General features: G+C 44.2%; 1 protein-coding gene across 2 annotated transcripts in view; it reads right to left on the bottom strand.

Moving 5' to 3' along the window:
- NPHP4 (nephrocystin 4) overlaps positions 1-22,450 on the bottom strand; it is a 277,215-nt gene that overhangs the window by 183,648 nt on the left and 71,117 nt on the right. For both annotated transcript variants that reach the window (XM_061567973.1, XM_061567974.1), the window contains one exon: positions 12,945-13,077. In XM_061567973.1, the coding sequence (XP_061423957.1) occupies positions 12,945-13,077 (133 nt within the window). The remainder of the gene's footprint in view (positions 1-12,944; positions 13,078-22,450) is intronic.

Genomic DNA, 22,450 nt, shown 5'->3' with positions numbered 1-22,450 from the left:
ACACATGCACACACACACATAAAGGAGAAAAATACCATCTCCTATTTGGCTGACCACCTTTGTTCTCACAATGCTGATGTTGAACTTTTTTTTGTATGTTGAACTTTTTTCGCACCATATGTAGCCAACCGTGCTAATCAGAGGTGCGGGGGAAGGACATATTCGAGGAAAGGCCATGCCAAGTTCAGTTAACACTTCCCACTCTATGTGCAGGTCCAGGAATTACACCCAGATTGTCAAAGCCGGCGAACCACTACCCCACTTTTTCTTCTTGGTTCATTCGGTAAAGTCACGTAGAAGGGAAGTAAAAAATAAAAAATAAAAAACATAATAAAATACAATTCTCACGACGTTTCGGCCACAACGCAAGCAGCTGTCCTCAGGTGAAGAACAGGTCTGTCAGAAAGACAGCGTCCCTTCTACATGACTTTACCGAAAGAACCAAGAAGATGAATCCCTGCAGTCATGAAAGCTTTAAATCGAAATTTACGCTACCCCACTGTTTCTACTCTGGGCTGTATAATCAAAAAGTCAGGCTCACCCATTCTCAAATAAACTTTGGGCTGTCCTCAGCCCATGTTGGTGGCCAGTCGCGGAAAAACCATATTCCTGTGACAGGGACCAGTCTCTCCAAAAGACAAGCACCATATTGCACGGTTCCCCAGGAGGTTGTTCATTCTACAGACCTCGGCAGTGATGATGATTATATGAATCAGACCAAGGGCTTTAGGTCACAGCTGCGTTGAGAATCCAAGGGGGACAAGTAAAGAATGAAAAACGTAGTAAGTCGCTAAAGGGATTTTACTTAAATATCGTTTCTAAATGCAGAGCGATATGGTGAGAGTAGTCACTGGGCACAGAGAAACAAACGTGAAACCTCATCCTGCCAGCAGTACAATTGGGCAACATCCAATGCACGAAATGCATTTAATACTGCAGCATACAGACTGCGTGCATTGGAATGCAGTGGCTTGCACAACAATACGAGTGCACACTAGCTGAAATAAATAACACGTTGAACCTCCAATTATAACATCAAGAATGAGTTTGCGTATTTTTCTAACAATGCTTGAAAATTTAACACGTAGGCTTTCGCGACCAATATTATTCATAATATAAGTTTTTGGGTCAGATCGCGTTATTTATAAATGTGTCGTAACCCTCCACCACCCGACACGGCCAAATAGTAAAAAATGTGTCCCGTTTTTCAAAGGACAGTGATTGATTGAATTGAATTAAATGATGACGTCACCCTGATGCTGCTCTATTTAAGACCTGAAGCAACAGGAGAGCTTCACCATTCTTGCCCGGTGAAGCTGATTGTAATTATCAGCAAAACGTCGTACTCCAATTTTAAAATGCTGTTGATTCTCTCTTCAACACACCGGTGGGCTAAAGAAGTTAATACTTTTGTCCTTTGAAAAACGTGACACATTTTTTACTGTTTGGCCGTGTCGGGTGGTGGAGGGTTACGACACATTTATAAATAACGCGATCTGACCCAAAAACCTATATTATAAATATGCTTGAAAAGTCGATGCGTACCCATAAACTCAAGGGAGCGTGTTAGATGACGTTCATGTCCTTTGGCAGCTCTGACCCAGGAGTAGATATTGCACGTTAATTTATCTGACAGGGAGCAGACTTCTCTGCAAGACGAACGTAGTTGAAACGTTAAATAAAACTCCGATCGTCCGATGTAATGAAGAGAGCGATGTCGGACTAGGTTGTCTCCCCAACGGGGATTTTAACTCGAAACTCTCCGAGTGCTCTGCCACAACATGATCTCCATGGGCTCGCTGTAATTGACGTATCGTACACTTATTCGGCAAGGAAGTAAGTGTTGGGAGGGATACAACTGGAAAAACACAAGGCAGCATTATATCGAGGGAGATTAATAAACGTTGGGCTGGTTGTCCTTTGTAAACTTGCTACTTAGCTGAAATCATGTCTGAGTGTGTATACGGACCAGAATCAAATTTGTGGAATAAAGAGGCTAGCAAGAGCACGTTGTTGGCAAACTGAACTTAACAATGAAATTAAATAAACCATTGTGGCTGAAAACGAGCATTTTCACCTACTACGACATAAGCATCATGGACACCGACGCAGAAATTGGAATTCCAAAGCGGAAACGTATACAAAGAGCCACAGAGAGAAGCTTTCTGGGAATTACACCGAGAGACGGAGGGAGAAAAGAACACAAAGAATAAACACAAGTGGGGGACATCGCATTGACTTAAGAGAAGGAAGTGGGCTCAGGCAGTGCACTTAACAAGAAGGGATGGCAGCCGACAGATGAGACCGGTGGTCGCTTCTGCAGAGATCGAGCGATGAGGTTAGCTCATGGAGCAGAGATGAGGTGCGTCATGGCATTCATTTAGCAATGTCTAGAGCGTGGTCGATGCTGCCGATGATGATAATCAAGGGAGAGTTGCCCAGCCTATTACACTAAGGATCTCAAAACCCCATATGTTAGAGATAATTTAGGTGTTATCAAATGACAATTATACACGCATTCATATTGTATTTTTTTGGTGAAATTACCTGCATGGTTATTGAATGAAAGTACTTTGGTATATCGTTGCTAATTCGACTTACTGTGGAATATGATTATTATTATTATTATTATTTTATTCTATGCCTACGTGACTTTACCGAAAGAACCAAAAAGTACGGATTCCTGCAGTCACGAAAGCTTCAAATCAAGACTGAACCACCTCTATGGGGAGGGATTTCACATTTCTGTTAGAACGTTTAACAGACTGCGAGACAAGAAAGCTAACACAATCGAGTTGCTAACCTTTCTCAAGAGATGCCGCGATAACAAGGTAATACCGATTGCATTTAAACTCACATCTGCTGCTGTCACTTCTTCTAACGCTAAATGGATCTTGTTCAAAGCTAGCCTATCACTAATCTCAGAGAGAATAAGATTGCTCTGATTTGAACTTGATTATTTAGACAAGACTCTCTTACAATCACACTTAAAATTAGCGGATAAAATGTCCACTTCTGATTGGGACCATGTCGATAACATGACAGTCTCTTCTGCTACTTCAATGTCAACCAAATGTAAAGTAAACTTGATCGCTAAATTCAACCTCGTGTCAAAAAAGAAGCCAGAGCCACACATTCAAAAAGTTAGATGTTAACAAGATTGTTATCAATCAGAGTAACATTCCACATTCCGAAAGCCTAAAAGCGGTACTAACTAAAGGGTTGAATTTCGTAGTCACCCCTAAACATATCCCAGTGGATGATATAATCGCCCAGGTCGATGTAGCCCTCAAAGGCTTGGGACACATCCCTGCAGACGTTGCTAGATCTGAAATTGCTGCTATCCTCAAACACGCTAAGAAACCCATTAACAGCATCAGCAAGGACGAGAATTTTGAACTCTCTAAATAAAAAAACAGAGATGACATTGTCATCCTCTCAGCCGACAAGGGCAATACCCCTGTCATCATGGATAAAACCACTTACAACAACAAAATGCAGGATCTTCTTAATGATGGCAGCTATACTAAAATCAACAGAGATCCCACCAACTGCCTAGCCACAAAAAACAACAATATCATCACTAAATCGACTTCTCTAATCGATCAGACCAAGCAGCGCTCTCCAAAACCTTCGGCTGCTAGACCACCCAGATTTATGGCCTTCCAAAAATCCACAAAATAGGTACCCCGCTCCGTCCTATCGTCTCCACCATTAACTCACCCACCTACAAACTGGCCCGATTTCTGTATGAGACCCTGCTTCCTTTCACGGGCAAGTCCACCTCAGCTGTACTTAACTCAGCTCACTTGGTTACTCTAATCAAGGACATCTCACTGTCTCCGGATGATTTGCTTCGATGTAGTCTCTCTGTTCACCAAGGTACCTGTACTTGACACCATTGCAGTCATTGAAGACTTGGTCCAACAAGGACTGAATCCAGATGTACCAACTCTGGCAAGGCACTGTCTTACCAACACATACTTCACCTGGAATGGTACATTTTACAAACAAAATGAGGGTACCCCAATGGGTTCTCCCTTATCACCAATGGTAGCGAATGTTTTCATGGAAAAATTTGAAACAGATGCAATCCAGACATCCACCCTACATCCTTCCTTGTGGAAGAGATACGTAGATGACACGTTTGTCATCTGGCCACATAGCCTGCCAGCACTGAACCAATTTCTCAACCACATCAATTCCGTACACCCGTTTATCAAATTCACGATGGAAGTGGAAAAGGATGGCAAGCTATCATTCCTGGATGTTTTGATCGAGAAGAGACCTGATGGCTCGTTGGGACATTCGGTCTACAGGAAAGCCACCCACACGGATGCCTATCTAAAGCCTGACTCCCACCACCATCCAGCCCAGAAGAATTCCCTCATTAAAACACTACACCATGCATCTCCGACCAGCACCACCTAGCAAGTGAGTTGGAGCACGAACGCCAAGCCCTCAGGATGAACGGATACTCGGACCGTACAATCCAGCCATGGGGAGACAACCTTCTGAGGAGCCAACTAAAACCATCACTTTGCCATACATAGCAAGCGTTACCAAAAAGATTTCCAAAATCTTGAACAAACACAGGATCCAGGTTCGTTTCAACACAGTACACAAAATCCGTGATCTAATCCCATCTGTAAAGGATGTGATTCCTATTCTTAGGTTTTTTCGGTAAAGTCACGTAGGTAAAAAATTATAATTAATAAAAGTAAAATTTAAAAAAATCAAGTGAGATACAGCTATCGTGCTGTGACTGTTCCACCTGAAGACGGAAGCTTGTGTTGCTTCTGAAGCGTCGTGATTTTTATTTTACTTTTATTAATTTTAATTTTTTACCTACGTGACTTTACCGAAAAAACCTAAGAATATGAATCCTTGCAGTCACGAAAGCTTCAAATCTAGGATGTGATTCCTGCCATGCAGTACCCTGGTGTCTACAAACTGAATTGTGGTTGCGGCAACAGTTACATTGGGGAAACGAAACGACATGTCTCGGACCGTGTTCGTGAAAACAAGGCAGATCTGAAACACGGTAGGACCAATACATCGGCCATTGCCGATCATTGTTTTAACGCTGTGGGCTCACACGAAATTGATTTTTCCAAGACGGAGGTACTCTGCAAACCTACCGGCTACCTTCAGAGATTTGTTCATGAAGCCATCCAGATATATAAACACAGACACAACTTCAACCGAGATGATGGGTACAATCTGAGCAATCATTGGAAGGACATTATTAATTAGGTAAAGTCTTAACTGACTGATGTTTCCATCCTACCTGCCTATGTCAGCTGTTATTTCATGCTAATCTCTCACAATAACATAGCCACTTCCGTGCCCAGTTACATGCTAATTTCTTACTTTAACATCATGTTAATCTCTCACATTAACATAGCAACTTCCGTACCCATTTACATGCTAATTTCTCACTTTAACATCATGCTAATCTCTCACGTTAACATAGCCACTTCCGTACCTAGTTACATGCTAATTTCTCACATTAACATCAGAAGATCCAGCCACTTCTTCATGACCCTTGGGCTACACCGATTTCAAACCTTTTAAAACAGTCTGCATCAGCAGCAGATCATGCTTTCCCACCTGATGATGGACGCTTGTATTGTGCCCGAAACGTCGTGATCTATTTTATACCTCCGTGACTTTACCGAAAGAACCAAAGAGTATTATAATTATTATTACCATATTTGGTAATAAATTACAAATAATATATTTTCGTGATTCGTAAAATCATTTGAATTACTATATTATTATTTATGCAGAGTATTGCAATTATTTTACTTCTATTTATAATTACTGAATAAAAAATTATCACTGTAGTTTGCGAGTGCTCGTTGGATTTATCACAATATTATTTTGGATGACCTTGGAATGTCCCGGCGCTTTGCGATTCCAGCAGCAATAATAAAAAAATACAACGGTAAAGAATAAAACTTGAATGATGACTGCAATTAATCCATAAATATGCAAACAGTAGCCGTACACCGACGACAGAAAAAATGCCGTCAACTTCCGTTTTATGTCGACGTTAATGATGTACGCTGCCACTTTTCATCTTTGAAGCCGGTGTTTGACCAATTAACCTCCCTGCATTCGGCTCGGCTCGTGTTTTATAAACGGTGCTCTTTTTTGGGGTTTATTTGCCACAGCCGAATGGATTGTCAGTGGCTTCTTGCTCCGTGCCAACAAAGGCCGCTGAGGCTTTCGGTTGCCAACGGTGGCCAGCAGACCGCTGGGAGCAATCCCTCTCTCCCCAAGAAGGCTCCCCTTATCGCCGCGGTCACTGAGACGCGAGGTCTAATGCTCGGGCCGCACGGCATCTCGGAAACCGTCGTTTTTCACCGCAGCCTGATTTATATATATAAAAAAAAAGCTAATTTGTGAAAGATGAGAGGCATTCCTTCCAAATTTGTGCCAGGGCTTAATAGAAAAAAGTAATTAAGTGACCTCCAAATAACCCACCACCTTTTGTCGCTAATTGTTCATTCAGGGCCAATTTAATGGCATGCGGTTATCGTAAACCAATAAGTAAAAACATGGGTCGTGTTTTTTTTTACAATCTCTTGCTAGTGAATGATTTTTGATCATTAATTCAGCTGGTGGAAAGTAATAAAGGACAAGACATCCACGTGAAACTCGGGACGCTTCGGAATTATTATTTTCTCCCTTTGCTGGCAACAAAACACGCGAAAAAATGCAGGGCTATTCATTCACGCAATTATTTACGTCAGAAATTAAGCAAACGCAAACCCTAAGAAGGACAAATCATTATTAATGATCTTACGTTGATTTTTTCCTGTGACTAACATATTCGTGTGCTGTTTATTCCACTCTCCCACTTCACATAAAACATGTGTTGAGACGCAAAAAAAGCCCCACACATTAAAAAGAACAAAGTGTGCACTGTAACGCGTAACAGTGAAAACAATAATCCCACAAAGATCGCGCGTGTGTCTGCTAGCAAGCGCATAATTAAGGCTGCTATCGGGAACTTTCCGTGATCATTAGTCAGAACTGTTAAAGAAAATTGTACTTGTTTTTTGTTTTGGTAAATCAATCGAGGGGAAGCTCAGAGCATGTTTCAGATACCAAATCGCACACTACTGTTGCGCAATGTTACACAATCAACGCACGTTGTTGAGATCGTACCGTAGTGCACGTGCACAGTGACGGGCGTTCGTTTACATTCACGCCCACGCACTATTCACCGGTAATTTAATGAATATTGTTAAAGCAGTTAACCCACCTGTCGATCCAATAAATTATCGTGGTTCACGGTCATTATTCGATTAAAGCATCTTTTTTTTTTAAGATCCGGTGATTGGTAGCGCATCTTGTGAACCAGCTACACACAACGTATATAATTTTACGAATATTGATTCAAACGCACTGGATCCTATGTACTTATTGTGATCGTCATCAATCAATCAATCAATGTCCTGTTGCTGCGGGCGAATATACATTATTTAAGCAATTAATTTGGACTCTTACGCTCACGATACATGCATAAAATAATGTTAAGGGGAGTATTGTATTTACAATTTATGCAAATGATATGACAGTTATTTGGTAGATTAATTCAAAGTAGCACGGTGGTAACAGTGGCAAAATTCGTGCCTCGTAGCAAGAAGACCCTGGGTTCGATTCCTCACACCGGCACCTTTCGTTGGGGAATGTCCATGTTCTCCCCCCTATAACAATAGCTTTTACCCTTTCTGGCAATAAAACAGTTGCGCTAATATGTTAAAACACCAAACTGAAACCTTTTGCAAAGGAATCATGTCTGCATTAACCACACATACTTGTGGTCAACATGCAAACAACAAAACATTACCTGGTAGTATTGTGGTGATACATTGTCTTTGAAACTCTGGCCAGTATCAACATATCCTGGCGAGAGATCATTTGATGTAGCTGCTAAACCCCGAGCTCTCAATATCCTGGCAGTGGGATTGTCCTTGTGCTGTTCGCTATTTAGCGTCCTCTGGCCTAACACTGTTTGAGACTAGGCTCTAAGGAAAGCTGTCTCTGGTGTGGAGCAATCAGTTTCAAAGGCAATGCATCGTATACTACCAGAGCATAGTTGTTGTGTTTACATGTTCACCACAAGCATATGTGGTTAATGCAGACATATGATTCTTTGCAAAAGGTTTCAGTTTGGTGTTTCGACATCTTAGCGCAACTGTTTAATTGCCAGAAAGGGTAAAAGCTATTCTTATTTCGATTTAAAGCTTTCGTGACTGCAGGGATTCATCTTCTTGGTTCTTTCGGTAAAGTCACGTAGAAGGGAATTAATACAATAATATAAAACAATATTATTTTATTATTTCTCTTCTACGTTACTTTACCGAAAAAACCAAGAATATAATATATGCTGTCTTTCCGACAGACCTGTTCTTCACCTGAGGACGGCTGCTTGCGTTGTGGCCAAAACGTCGTGAGAATTATTTTATTATGTTTCATTTTTATTATTTTATTGACTTTACCGAAAGAACCAAGAAGCTATTCTTATATTTTGATTCAGGCATGAGAGGTCCCATGATGTTCTCCCCCCTGTTTTGCATTGGTTTCCCCTCTGGGTTCTCTCGTTTCTTCCCACAGCTAAAAACAAACGAAAAAATCATGACATACAATGCAACTGGTATTGGGGCCAAACACCTACCAATTACTCAATTTGCGATTACGTGTAGCAACATCGCCCCATAATGAGAAAACTTTGCAAGATCCTCCCCGCTAAAGAAAAATGAGGCTTTCAAGGGTAAACAAGTGCCGTCGGAATAATAATACCAACACAGTCGTAGAGTTGTAAGTACCTGAAGATCGAGTCTCAGGCTGCACGGACAGAAAACATGAAGAACAATACAAAACAAGGCGGGGGGGCGGGGGGTAAGAGAACAAAACGAAGAGTCGCCGAGGCTGGTGAGCGGCTGAGAATCAAGCAGCTGTAAATGTGCAAGGTATTGTGAGTTTTCTCATGATGCTTATGGGCTTACATTGAGACATCTCGGCTTCAGTGTGTGTATTAACTGATAAAAAACACGCAAGGCACACAACGGGATCCCCCACTGTGAACAACCCGGCACGATGAGCACCTCTTCGTCTCGACCCTTCGCCGCGAGCGTTCTTATCGCACAGTTGCACTTAACGTGGCCCCTCCACCGCTAATAATGTGCCTTGAGAAGGTTCTGTTACCTTGCCGCGAAATGGTACAACTTACGCATTTCCATGTAAAACGCTAATAAGAGCTGGTAAATCGCACAGCGCTCCGTCGCTGTATACGAGGCTCGTTAAACCGTGGCGTCGGGCTACGATGGGCGAGAGTGTGTTACAAAACGCGCGCGCGCGCGTGCGTTTACTCACACGCGATCGAAGCACCGATCAGCGAGCGCGGTGGCATTGTGGTTAGCACGTATGGCTACGCTCTCCGCTCACCCACGTTGTATTTCCAAACACAATGCGATCGTACAATAACATTTACATTTAAGTTGGCATCCAAATGCAAACCACATCTCCAGAAACTTCGCGGGGAAACGCTGAATACAAATGAGTCTTCAGCCTCTGGTGTGGGCCTCCATCGTGTTAACGTAACTTTAAATGAGCAACCGGTGTGCTTGTCAATATAAGGAATGGGGGGAAACAAAGGTGGCGGGTGTGAATGGTGGTGAAGGACACATTGCTCCCTCGTGCGTTGCGCAGGTCAGATCTGGTGCTCAATGTTAGTCACTGCTCCCTTTAGTATTTGCAGAGTTAATGAGACATCTTTTGTCTTTGCTTTCCAAGAGTGGATCGGTAGCATTGTGGTGAACACACTGCACCACAAATCAAGGAGAGCCAGGGCTCTATCCCGTCTCCCAAACTGCATCGGTGATTAATTTCTTCTTAAACAACCAGTGTAGTAGCAGACCAAGCGTCAACGGAGTCTTAAAACATTTTCAGGAGGACTGTTTGGGATGTTTGGTCAATTCTTTAGATTTAACGTTTATTGCATGCGGAAGAATAGAAGGTTATCGGAGGATAAAGACACGCACACAAGGGGACAGCACTCAAAACTCCACAATAAAGGATTTTGGGTTAGATCGCATAAATATAAACGTGTCATTAAACCCGCAACCACCCGACAGCCAATTAATTGAGGTTTGTCACGTCAACAAGACGTGCCAATTAGTTACTAGTTCAGCACATCGGTGTGTTGGACAGTAAACCCACAATATTTGAGGACGACGTTTTGCTGGTAATTATAAGCAGCCTCAGCAGGCGACAGCCAGAATTGTGGAGAAATCCTCCCGTCGTGAAAGCGTATGTGTTAAACTCAAAACTCCGCAAGTCAGGTCAGACACTCTCTGTACTGTTCCAACACACACGGATGTCCCACGAGTATGATGTCATCTGCAAGAGACACCAACCTTGCCTTCAAAGAATAATCGTTAGCGTCGTTTTGGATGATATGAGTAACAACGTAAATCAGCAGACAAAAACATCCCCTTCATTCATCTGTAACTTTCAATAAAAAAAACATTATTCGCGAGTGTATCAATTCAGCAGCTTTGATTCAACACAAGCAAACCGCGCACCGGTTTCAACACACATCGTCTCATCAGCAGTGTCAGGCTTCTAGATTTGAAGCTTTCGTGACTGCAAGGATTCATACTCTTTGGTTTTTTCGGTAAAGTCACGTAGGTAAAAGGTAGTGTCAGGCTTGCTTGAAGCGATGCCGGTGATCTGCCAGATGCTATCGGCAAAGACCCTCATGTGCCACCTATACATCAAGCAAACCTGGCCTGGTGATCTTGTAGGTCAAGTCAGGTCAGGTCACCCTATGAAGAGCGCTTAGCGCAGTGCGTCAACATCACAACCTGGGCGATTGCAGTGCTAGCACCGGGACTGTCCTCTTGCGTCCCAGCGAACGCACTCGAGGGATGTTTTTGGCTCCTTGTGCAAAAGCATTGATTTGCAGTGAAGCCATGAGACAAAAATCACGTAGTAATATTATTATTATTACTACGAATACAAAGAACCATTATTGTAAACGTGGTTATAATCTGTCTATTTAGGCTACGTTTATATTTCGGAAAGAAAATTGGAAAAATTGGAGGGCTTTAGCGATCAACACCATTTCGCTGAAGAGATCATTAAAATTTCCCCACTTTGCCATCAGTGGTCACAACAAAGGGGGATGGCTCCAGAGTGTTGTAAAAAGAGTTAATGGGGGGGGGGGGGGCCTTTGACAACACCACCACTTTACAAGAGTACTAACTCCCAGCCCATGAGAGGCTTTACAAATCCAAGCACGCCATTTCCCCTAACCCAAGCTTTTTAACCTTGACAAATCGCGTTTAAGAAAAATATGACAATGAGCTCCACGGTTAATTGCGAGCGCACCGCCGGCGCACGCGCCAACGCCAACGGCCAGCGTTGGCGTTGCGTCGTTCAATTAATGTGCAGGTTCCCCACCCGCCCCTACCCCCCCACCCCACAATCCCCCCAAACCCCTCCCACCACCACCACCAGCGTGCAGCACAAACGGACTGCTCGCCGTGCTGCGATCGATACGCCCTCGGGTAAAGTGACGCACGCGCGCCACGCGGCGCCGTGCACGACGAGCATCATCACATCGCTCTCGATTCCGAAACGCCGTACGCCAACGGGCAATTTTGTTGTTGTCGATGCACTGCATGCTGGATGAGCGTCTCCCCGCGCAACGCGGGCTACTTGACCATACTTCGCCACACTGGGCAGTGCGGGTTGGCGAAGGCGGGGAAGCATAAATGTGGGAGCGGAATACGATGCAGCGATGGATTTTGCTGCATCGCCTTCTACTGTTTGCATAATAACTTTGCACTGCACGACTAGCGTGCAGCATTAAATGGAACAACTGAATGCTATGCCGAGATCAATAACCATCCCCAACACGGTGATACTCAACAGGACGAGGAACAATCACCAAAGAGTCTACGCATCAGAAGTAACTCCACGAACTTCCCTCCCCTCCGGTGAGCTGGAAGATTCTCGGTCAAATCTCCATGTCACGGAGGCATCAATTATATTATTGTGTATTTTTCCATCAGGTAGTGTCTTTAGTTCACCGTGATGTACGGATCATAAATCTGGACAGTGCCATGGAAAATGGAACAAGAGGCTGAAACGAAGTTCGCAGAAGCGGCGGGAGAACTGCTCGGAATTACGTGGGGCATAAATGTGACCACAGGGACCAGGGAACATGTGAGACTTACAGAAACTCGTGGGCGGAGGTTGGGGTGGGGGGGGCAATGCCCACCAAACTGGACACCTTTATGAATTTATTTTCAGGAGTTTACAATTAAGATGAAAAATAAGTAAATAAATTATATGCACTCGCGATTCCTAATGTGAGGGACAGAGCCAACACCCTTTCCCCAAAAATATAGAGGTCAAACTCCGCCTATGCAGAAACCATATCGACTCATGAAGAGTGGGATTGTAGCAGGGCACGCGTCAGTGCTACCCAGCTGATCTGGACATCTGTGAAAAATAGCTCTACAGCTCATCGGATTCCTCCGTTATGAATAAATATTCTGATTATGATTCTATAGCTCTGGAAAGGGGGTGATGGCGAAGGGCAAGACTGCTGATGGAATATTAGCCAAAGGAGAAAACTTGCCCAAGAGGATGGCCAACGTGGAGATGGTGCGATGAGGTCCATGCATGGTACAGTTTTGAGATGGATTGTGCCATCCCAGGACCTACAGGGATGGTGACAGCATGCAGAGGACTTCATCCAGTAGTCTATAGAAAATGGCTGCTGATGGTGCACTCTACCACATCGTGAAATACGACATACAACGTAAGAGATGTGAAGACATTATTTGTCTTCGTCGTCACGTACACATTCACACGTGGCAATGAACGGCACGGATTGGGGCAAGGCGGCTCCTCACCTTGCCATCGGCGTAGTTGAAGGGCGCAGACAGGACGTACTCCAGCCGGAAGACGATGGCAAAACCCGGAGTGTTCACCATCTCCGGCAGCCTCACTTGGCTGCGCAGTGTCAAGCCGGACGCGCCTGCGATTCTGCGCACACGCACACGTTGGTGTTACCCAGCCGTTCCGTCTCAATGAAAACCACCATGCCGTCACAATCTTTTGAAGAGTCATTAAAGCATTTAGTGTTTGAGAGAGGGATGGATGCACCCCACGGTGCAACGGTTAGCACGCTGGACTTGCAATCAAGGAGGTTTGCGGTTCGGTTTTATCTCATGGCTCTGGCAGTTGAAACAATGGCGCAACGATTATTAAATGCCCCCCAACCGCCTCTGTCCACCCATAAACATTAAACTATTAAACTATTTAATTCGAAACTATTTTTAAAATCCTTTATATTAAGTTCACTTGCTTGCTTGCTTGGGCGCTTACGACCGTGCTAATCTTTCGGTCGTTTTTTAACCCACTTCCCGTGATCCAATCGAGCTGAAATTTTGCACACAGACTCGTTGTGCGTGACAATTTATTTTCGTGAAAATTTTTTTAAAAAATTTTCCACTTTTTAGGAAAATTTTTTTTCATATTTAATTTAAAATACCAATGTGATAAAAATGAAACTCTCACTCAAGAAAAACAGAAATGAATAATAAAATAAAACCGATGCCACGCATATAAAACATTTATAGTGAAAAACTTTGTTTTTACGGGTTAATTTTTATGTCACCAGGTAAGGCCCACTGAGCTGTATAGCTCTTTTTCAGAAGCGACCTGGCCACAAATTATAACCCAACGAAGTGGCTTATCACGTGGAAATGTCTACTCTAAAAGCCTGTTGATTCTAAATGTGGACGGAAAAATCGGAGGAACAGGATAAAAATCCAAACGACCACAGGAAGAACATGCAAACTACTCCAATATTTCATAATCAACGTTTTTGCGTTTAGATCGCGTTATTTATAAATGTGTCGTAACCCTCCACCACCCGAAACGGCCAATCAGTAAAAAGTGTCACGTTGACAAAAGACAAATAGTTCATTGCTCTAGCCCACCGGTGTGTTGAAGCGTGAAACAACATTTACAATTTTTGAGTACGACATGTCGCTGGTAATTGCATCCAGCATCATCGGGCAATTCGCCAGAATGGTGAGGCTCTGCTCTGGCTCCCGGTCTTATATAATAATACAGGCGTCAGGGTCAGGATCGAATCCACGTCCTCCTGCATACCAGCCGAGGGAGGTAACATCTCGCTACCGTGGCGCCCCTATAACAAACGGGTCCAGCAAAGTTAGTCTGTGATCGGCAGGTGACGTGTGGTGGGGTAAATCGTCGGTTCTCCCACCTCTTTCAAGATGCATGTCCAGTGTGGAAAGAGAATAGACCACCTACCCTCCAGAGAAGCTCTCTGGCTCAGAGCTTGGAACAGCTACATACTTAAGAATTTTTTCTAAGATTTTTGTAAGGAAACCGGGGTTAATCGCACATATGGAAAAAAAAACTAAATCAAAATAATTTCGCTGCCCTGATAAATAATCTACCAACCCTACCCCATCTAAAGTATTGGTGGGCATGTACTTTGTTTGAGACACAGCGAGGAGACCTGTTGTATATCAACCCTGTGGCTGTTCTCAGCCAAGGCATGCTGCACGTTCTGCTGTGTTCTAATCAAGGGGTAGTGTTTATCTTCGTATCTGTCACCAGTGGCTAAATACAGCAGCGTCTTTCGAATTCCACACGAAAAGTTCACAAAGCTACGGCTATGTACTTCCACCTACACACTTCAGCTCATCGCACTGGAAGGTATGCATATCATGCAGCTCATGATTCTCATTCATACATGATCCACCAATTAAGCGTTCGATCGTCTCTATTGCGGGAATATTCCACTAAGTCGATTATTTGGGACCCTTTAGGAATGCCAGCAACCCTACATCCTCCCTCTCGAAGGCAGGAAGCCCCCACATGAGCAACGCCCGGCGAGATGCAGCTGATGATGCTGGCGATGGCGTCACCGAGCCCCCGGCCAATCTCTTACCGGGCAGTGGCACACCTGGGTGCAGAGGTGAGACTCTGAGGCTTCTTCTTGGTTCTTTCGGTAAAGTCACGTAGAAGGGAAGTAATAAAATAATAAAACATAATAAAATAATTCTCCCGACAGACCTGGTCTTCACCTGAGGACGGCTGCTTGCGTTGTGGCCGAAACGTCGTGAGAATTATTTTATGTTTTATTTTTATTATTTTATTACTTCCCTTCTATGTGACTTTACCGAAAGAACCAAGAAGATGAATCCCTGCAGTCACGAAAGCTTTAAATCGAAACTCTGAAGTTTGTCAAGGCTCGATTAACCCAGCAAAGCCTCACCGAGTCTCATGAATCTTTTTCAGGAGGGTCCTGTCAATTTTTCGCAGTAGAGGGGCAATGTTGCTGTTGTGTGTAATCCCAAATGAGCAACATGCTAATCATTGTTCAGTACCGAGATGTTTTGGCCAATGCCAGTTACACTAAATACAACAATAGGTGTTACCCTCTCTGGCAATAAAGCAGTTGTGTTAAGATGTTAAAACACCAAACAGAATCGTTTTTCAAGGAATCCTGTCTGAACTAACCACACGTACTTGTGGTGAACATGCGAACAAAAAACACGCTCTGATAATAGATGCATTGCCTTTCACACTAATTGGTCCACACCAGAGACAGCTTTCTTTAGAGCCTAGTATCAAAGTGTTAGACCAGAGGACGCCAAAAGGCGAACAGCACAGAGACAACGCCACTATCAGGGCATTCATAGCTCGGGGTGAGCAGCTACAATATGGGACCTGCCAGTTACACTGTGTGTGTGTATGTTTTAAGCTATGGAAGGAAACCAGAGAACCCGGAAGAAATCTTGCAGAACAGGAGGAGAACATACAAAAGTCTACGATAGAAAGGTGCCCGAGGCCAGAATCGAACCCAGGGTCTTCTTGCTCCGAGGCACTGCGCACAACCCTGCCGCCTTTCATTCCAACCGTTCTCTCGAGTGAACCGATGTTTAGTCGAGCGACCCAACTGCTAATCATGAGAGTAATCAGCTGTTAATTCTAGATTTGAAGCTTTCGTGACTGCAAGGATTCATACTCTTAGGTTATTTCGGTAAAGTCATGTAGGTAAAAATAAAAATAAATAATAAAATAATAGAAGTAATAATAGAAATAAAATTATAAATCACGACGTTTCGGAGGCAACACAAGCTTCCGTCTTCAGGTGGAACCGTCACAGCACAATTGCTGTATCAAGTAAAGTCTCTTTACGTTGCCTCCGAAACGTCGTGATTTATTATTTTATTTCTATAATTACTTCTATTATTTTATTCTTTATTTCTATTTTTACCTACGTGACTTTACCGATAAAACCTAAGAGTAGTAACCAGCTGCTTAAATAATCGGACGTCCCACCTCCACAGGAGTGCATTGCCGCTGCACCAGATCGGCTTGCTGTGGCTCACCGTGCCAACCCTCGCCCGGACAACTTAGCCTCCCCGTGCGGGTGAAATGCGTAGAGGGCGCAGGGTTTGGCATCGTCCCAGGGACAATCAAGAGTTGCGATTTGGAGAACAGCGGGGAACAAATATGAATCTTAAAAAAACGCACTCAAATGCCTTTGTACAAAGGGCTCCTTTTTTTGCACAGGTGCATCTGGTGAAGCAGAACGTAACCGGTAACGTCTGCCCTCTGTAACGCTGCACAATAAAGGCTTTCCACACACGTGGTGTCCTCATTACACTGCTGGTAACAGTGGCACTTGTAGCACGATGTACGAATATCCGGGGCAGCAGGGGGAGGGGGTGGTGGGGATGAAAGCACATAACTCAATCTATGTTATCACGAACGAGGACTTGTATTATGAGCTTGCTTGTGCAATCGTTATCACTGGCGAAATGTCTACCGCATCTTCTACATCCACCGCATCTTCTACATCCACCGCATCTTTTACATCCACCGCATCTTTTACATCCACCGCATCTTCTACATCCACCGCATCTTCTACATCCAACGCATCTTCGACATCCACCGCATCTTCTACATCCACCGCATCTTCTACATCCACTGTCTATGGACGATGGCCTCCCCACATCGCCGACCTGCGATGCCACAACCCATTTTGCTTTGGCACATGGCCTGATCGTTGCTTTTTATTAACAGTTTGAATGGTGCCAATTGCCTGCGTGTGTTCTCTAATCCCTATCATCTTCTTCTACGTCGTCTCCTTCTGGCCTCTGGCCAGATTATGTGTGAAAAGTTAAGGCGAGCAACGAGTTTTGACAGCCACGTAATCCGCGTGTTCCTCCGACTCTCAATGTTATTCCCAGCATGCATCTCCCCCATTGCTTTTGTGCGCACTTTTCAGTTATCGTTCCTTTTTTTACTTTTCACGAATGATCGTTGATCAAAAAATGTCGCGACATTACGTATCGAAATGATCACGTGATAATCGTATCATTATTGTTGTGCCATGAAGATTGTGTGTGCCGGCCTCAACAGACCCCAATGGATGTATGTATCTACGCTGAACTTCTTTCGCACCGTAGGCTGCTTGAACCAATGATGGTGAACTGACAAATGTTTTTGACGAAGACCCTTGCTTTAGTTTATGGGTCGCAATGTGCCACCTACATATTAAGTAAACCTACGCCTCATTATCTTGCAGGTCAACTTAGGCTGGCCTGGTAAATTCTCCAAGTCATCCTATGATGAGTGCTTAGCGCAGTGCGTCAACATGAGAACTGGGCGACTGTGGTGCTGGCACCGGTTTATCCTCTTGTGTGGCTGCTGCAATCGATAGGTACCAACCGTGATAATCGGAGGCGCGACGCCGTCTACGATACGCAGCCCACGGTGATCTGCTGCTGTACCCGCGCGCAAACCTTGTGTAGCGATACGGCCGTAGATATTTTTGGGATTCTCCGGCTCGAAGACCTGGAACCGGTTCCGAGCGGTTGTTCGCGATCAATCCCTGAGGCTGAGGCAGTTTTGCAACAGACTTAAAACTTCATGTTACAAGAAGCTTACTACGTGCGATCAGTGTGCATTCATGATGGACTTAGAATCATGAGAGAGAGCACGCGAACAAATGTTCAGACTTACTAAGAAGAGACGTCATTGGCTGAAACGTTGCCTATTTTCTACTTCTTATTTTAAGGCCACCGTGTTGTTGCCTTTTTAATCATTATGATCTTTCAAAATCCAGTTGGGTGCCACTGGCACAACCCTAAACTGACAATGCAAACGCGTGGTCACTTTAAGATGTGTTCTTGTTCATGTTTTTGTTTTTTGTTGCAGTTGCACCCGATTCAAGAGGCGAAACGCTCACAGAGCGATACCAAATAAATGAAACTGAAAAACTGAAAAACCAGTCAGGGATTAACTCGGCCAATTACCGCTCTCGGGTAGATAAATAAATACGACAATGTGGGGTGTGCTGAACTCACTTTTGACTTGGATTTGTGGGGTTTTTCACCACTGGCTCAGGACCACCGATATAAATGAAGACCACCCAACACTCAGTTGAGTCGACTGACTCACTCTGACTGAGGCTTTAATTATCTTAAAAGGTTGGATATTATGGCAAACAAATTATTGAATCCATTTATCTCGGGAAACCGCACGAATAGCAAGATATTTTCACACTTGTCAAACGCTGCACTCAACTCACACCCCACCGCACACTGCCAAGACCGCTTGGCTTCCAATGTGAGTTGCGTGGGAGCATTGGAAGGAATAAAATCTGGCAGCTTTGTGGAGTCAGGAAGCAATAAAAGCATGCATAAGATATAATGAATTGCATTTAAATCCATCCGCCCCTTTGGAGAATGTTCTTAAACCTACACAACTTTCCTGTTAGATCCCTCAATAATGCATGGGTGGGCTAATCCTGCCCATGGAATCACGATAACCACTGGCATAGGTTAATTATACCGCAATCATGCTAATGAGCCTCAGTGATGTTGAAACCAGTCGAAGGTTGCCAATAATATTTGGCTACATCGTGGTGTTTACATCATGGGGCCTCCTTTGTCAGATCCAAAATATGAGAATAGGTTTTCCCCTTTTTCTGGCAACAAAACAGGTGGTAAGATGTTAAAACAACAAACTGAAACCTTTTACAAGGAATCATGTCTGCATTAACCAAAATACTTGTGGTCAGAATGCAAACACTGATAATATATGCATTAAATTTCGATTTAAAGCTTTCGTGACTGCAGGGATTCATATTCTTGGTTCTTTCGGTAAAGTCACGTAGAAGGGAAATAATAAAATAATAAAAAACAATATTACGTTAATATTTCCCTTCTACGTGACTTTACCGAAAGAACCAAGAATATAATATATGCATTGTCTTTGAAACTGATTGGCCCACACCAGAGACAGCTTTCTTTTGAGCCTAGTCTCAAAACGGTGTTAGACCAGAGGACGCCAAAAGGCGAACAGCACAAAGACAACGCACTATCAGAGTAATGAGGGCTCGGAGGAGAGCATCTACATCATGGGGCCTCCTTTGCCAGTACCAAAATATGAGAATAGCTTTTCCCCCTTTTTTATGGTAACAAAACAGGTGTAAAAGGTTTCAGTTTGGTGTTTTAACATCTCAACACCTGTTTTGTTTGCCAGAAAAAAGGGGAAAACCTATTCTCATATCGTTGTGTTTGTTTAACGGGCCACGCTTTACTGGTGAGCTTCACTGGGGTTGAAGCTGGTTCACGGTTGCTCATGACGTAACGGCACCGGGTGGCATTTTATTTACCAGCCACGATTTGAGACCGTCGCCCACGCTCGGCGGTGTATCTTTTGTGGGGGGGGGGGGGGGGGTGAGACTTCAGTGCAGATGAAACCAGTGCGGCGTTGCCAAAATCACAAGGGGATAAGCCAGGCGCATTGCTTTGTGAGATCACACCTTGGTGAGGCATGGACACCAGGGCATGATTGACTGGTTTAAAAAAAATATATAGGGAAATCTGTAAGAATGCCTGTAGGCCAATGAGTCAAATTTGTAAGAATGCCTGTAGGCCAATGAGTCAAATTTGTAAGAACACCTATAGGCCAATGAGGGAAATCTATAAGAACACCCATAGGCCAATGAGGGGAATCTGTAAGAATGCCCAGAGGCCAATGAGGTGAATTTGTAAGAGCACCCATAGGCCAGCCAGTGAGGGAAATGTGTAAGAATGACAGAAATCAAGAATGCCCATAGGCCAATTAGGTTAAATCGTATTTTCTTTCGGAAATCTAACAACATTTCTTGCCTATTATTCACACTTCATACTGTGGCAATTTGCAACGGATGAGGTGCAATGCGCTCACACAATAGCGCCAGTTTGTGAGCATCATTTCTGACAATACAAGCTGCCTCTTTTTAAGATGTCGACCTTTTGCCAACCGAAACAAACACTTGCGGCAATTTATGTGGGGGTGTGGGAGTGGAATAAATTGCAGGCCAGCTTGAACTTTGCGAAACTCACAAGTGGTTAACGAGCGCTCGACGACTCCCAACTGTGGACGGCGGAGCCCAGAATTTTGCACGAGACGCCCTTAATAGGACGGGGAAACATTGCGCGAGGTAATTGACATTTTTCGAAAATATTTTTCCAATCCCATCTTAGTTTCATTTGATTTTCCTTCCACACGGCCCCACTTGAAATGTCATTTTTTGTTTCGAAAAAAAATAAAATTCTCTTCAAATCATCTGATTTACCTGCCTCATCAAATCATCCTCATGCTGCAGGAGATTGCATTGGTATATGAAGCCCTTGTTAAGATAAGAGGTCTGTCGAGTGGGGGGGGGGGGGGTTAGGGTGTGCCTAAATAAATCACTCACTTGGCATTTTCGTCCACTCCCAAGAAATAAAAGAAATCATCATGAGCAACTTTGTCTCATGCACTTGCCGTGGAGTGCACCTCCAATTAAGCTAAATACAATGATCCCTGGTTGAGCAAGTGATATACTTTGCATTTTCCAGACAGTCCTATTTATTTACAAGTCTCCGAAATGAACTGTGAAAGGGCTTGGTTAATGAAAATGCCAAGCCTGATTTATTGGGCAATTTTATAACCGGGTGGTTTAGGAGGGGGTTTGTCTGCAGATCGGATTTAGTTTGCCGTGGACAAAGGAAAATTGAAAAAAACGCCAACAACAATGCCAGGCCCCATTGCTCGGTGCCTTGGGGAAGACGAAACCTCTCAGTGGACGCTAAATTCAGTTGCCAACAAGGACAACGCCAGGCGCACCGCAGCAAAAAATTAAACGTAACGTGCCCACCGTTAAACTTGTATACCAGCGGTGGGAGCTGCAAATTAGCACAAGCACACGCACACACAAGCGCTTGGGAGGGAGGCCGAGTGTGCTTATATCCGAAGTGGCGTGCTCATATCCGAGCTTGACGTTCTCTGTCCCTCCCGCCAGCGTGATGTAAGAAATGTGTTGCTCATATCAGAACTGTACATACATCAGATGTGCTTATGACCAGCTCCATATTTTTTACGGCACGCTCCGCTCCTGGAAACCCTCGCCGTTGTAAATAGGGACCCCTATTTTCCCCATAGACGGTAGAAACAGTGGAAATGTGACTTGCCGATGTTGTGTTTCCTTCTATCGGCCACATTTAACGGGGTTTAATAGGTGTAATGTAATAACGCCGGCTGGTGGACGGCAGCGGCAACTGTGGTGGACAGACAGTACACACGCCGGTGAGGGTGTGTTGGCAAAGCGGAGGAACTCGGGCAAGGGTCACGGAGAACCCCATCTGGAGGCCCCTGGAACCTGCTCGAGGGTTCGAGAAGGGAGGCGCTGTCAGGGCGGAGCCAGGCCGCGCTGGTAGGATAAAAGGAGCCGAGAACGGGAGCTCGAGGCTGCCGGTTCTGGGAGTGGACTCGTCTCGTCGTTGCTGTCGTCTTGTCGCCGTCGTCACTGCCGTCTTCACTAGATTTTGCGCTGCTAGAAGTTGTTTGCTATCTCAGTCGGCACCGTCAGTGTCTGATGGTTAGTGTTATGTACAGGCTAGGCTAAGCGACTGTGGAGAGTGTGTGGACGAGACCGTGGAAGTTGTGTTAATAAAGAAGGTGCCTCCTATAAACTGTCTCTGAATCGTTGACACGACATAGGTAACAAAAATCCACGCGAAAAAAACATTAGAGAATTACAGAATCTCCACGGCAAGTCACATCGGTGCCTGGATCAACTCGGTTTCAAATGTGTTTCGGAGTTACGTCAGAAGATGCATCGTAAATCAAGTTTCTGCATCGTAAATCGATCCGCAGTGGCGTTATATAAAAGTCGTAAATGTGGTTCGTCGTAAAGGAGAGACCGCCTGTAACTGCATAATAATAATACCTCCTGAACCTGAAATCTTAAAAAAATCAGCTAGGAAAATAGCGGACAGAGGGACACAACAAAAAGGCCATTAGCTTCGTGTTTATGACACTGCTCACCTTTATT

Source organism: Lethenteron reissneri, chromosome 40, assembly GCF_015708825.2.
Source record: "Lethenteron reissneri isolate LAM-NWPU_2019-01 chromosome 40, ASM1570882v1, whole genome shotgun sequence".
NCBI classification, from domain to species: Eukaryota; Metazoa; Chordata; class Hyperoartia; order Petromyzontiformes; family Petromyzontidae; genus Lethenteron; species Lethenteron reissneri.
This window is presented reverse-complemented; position numbering and strand designations above follow the sequence as displayed.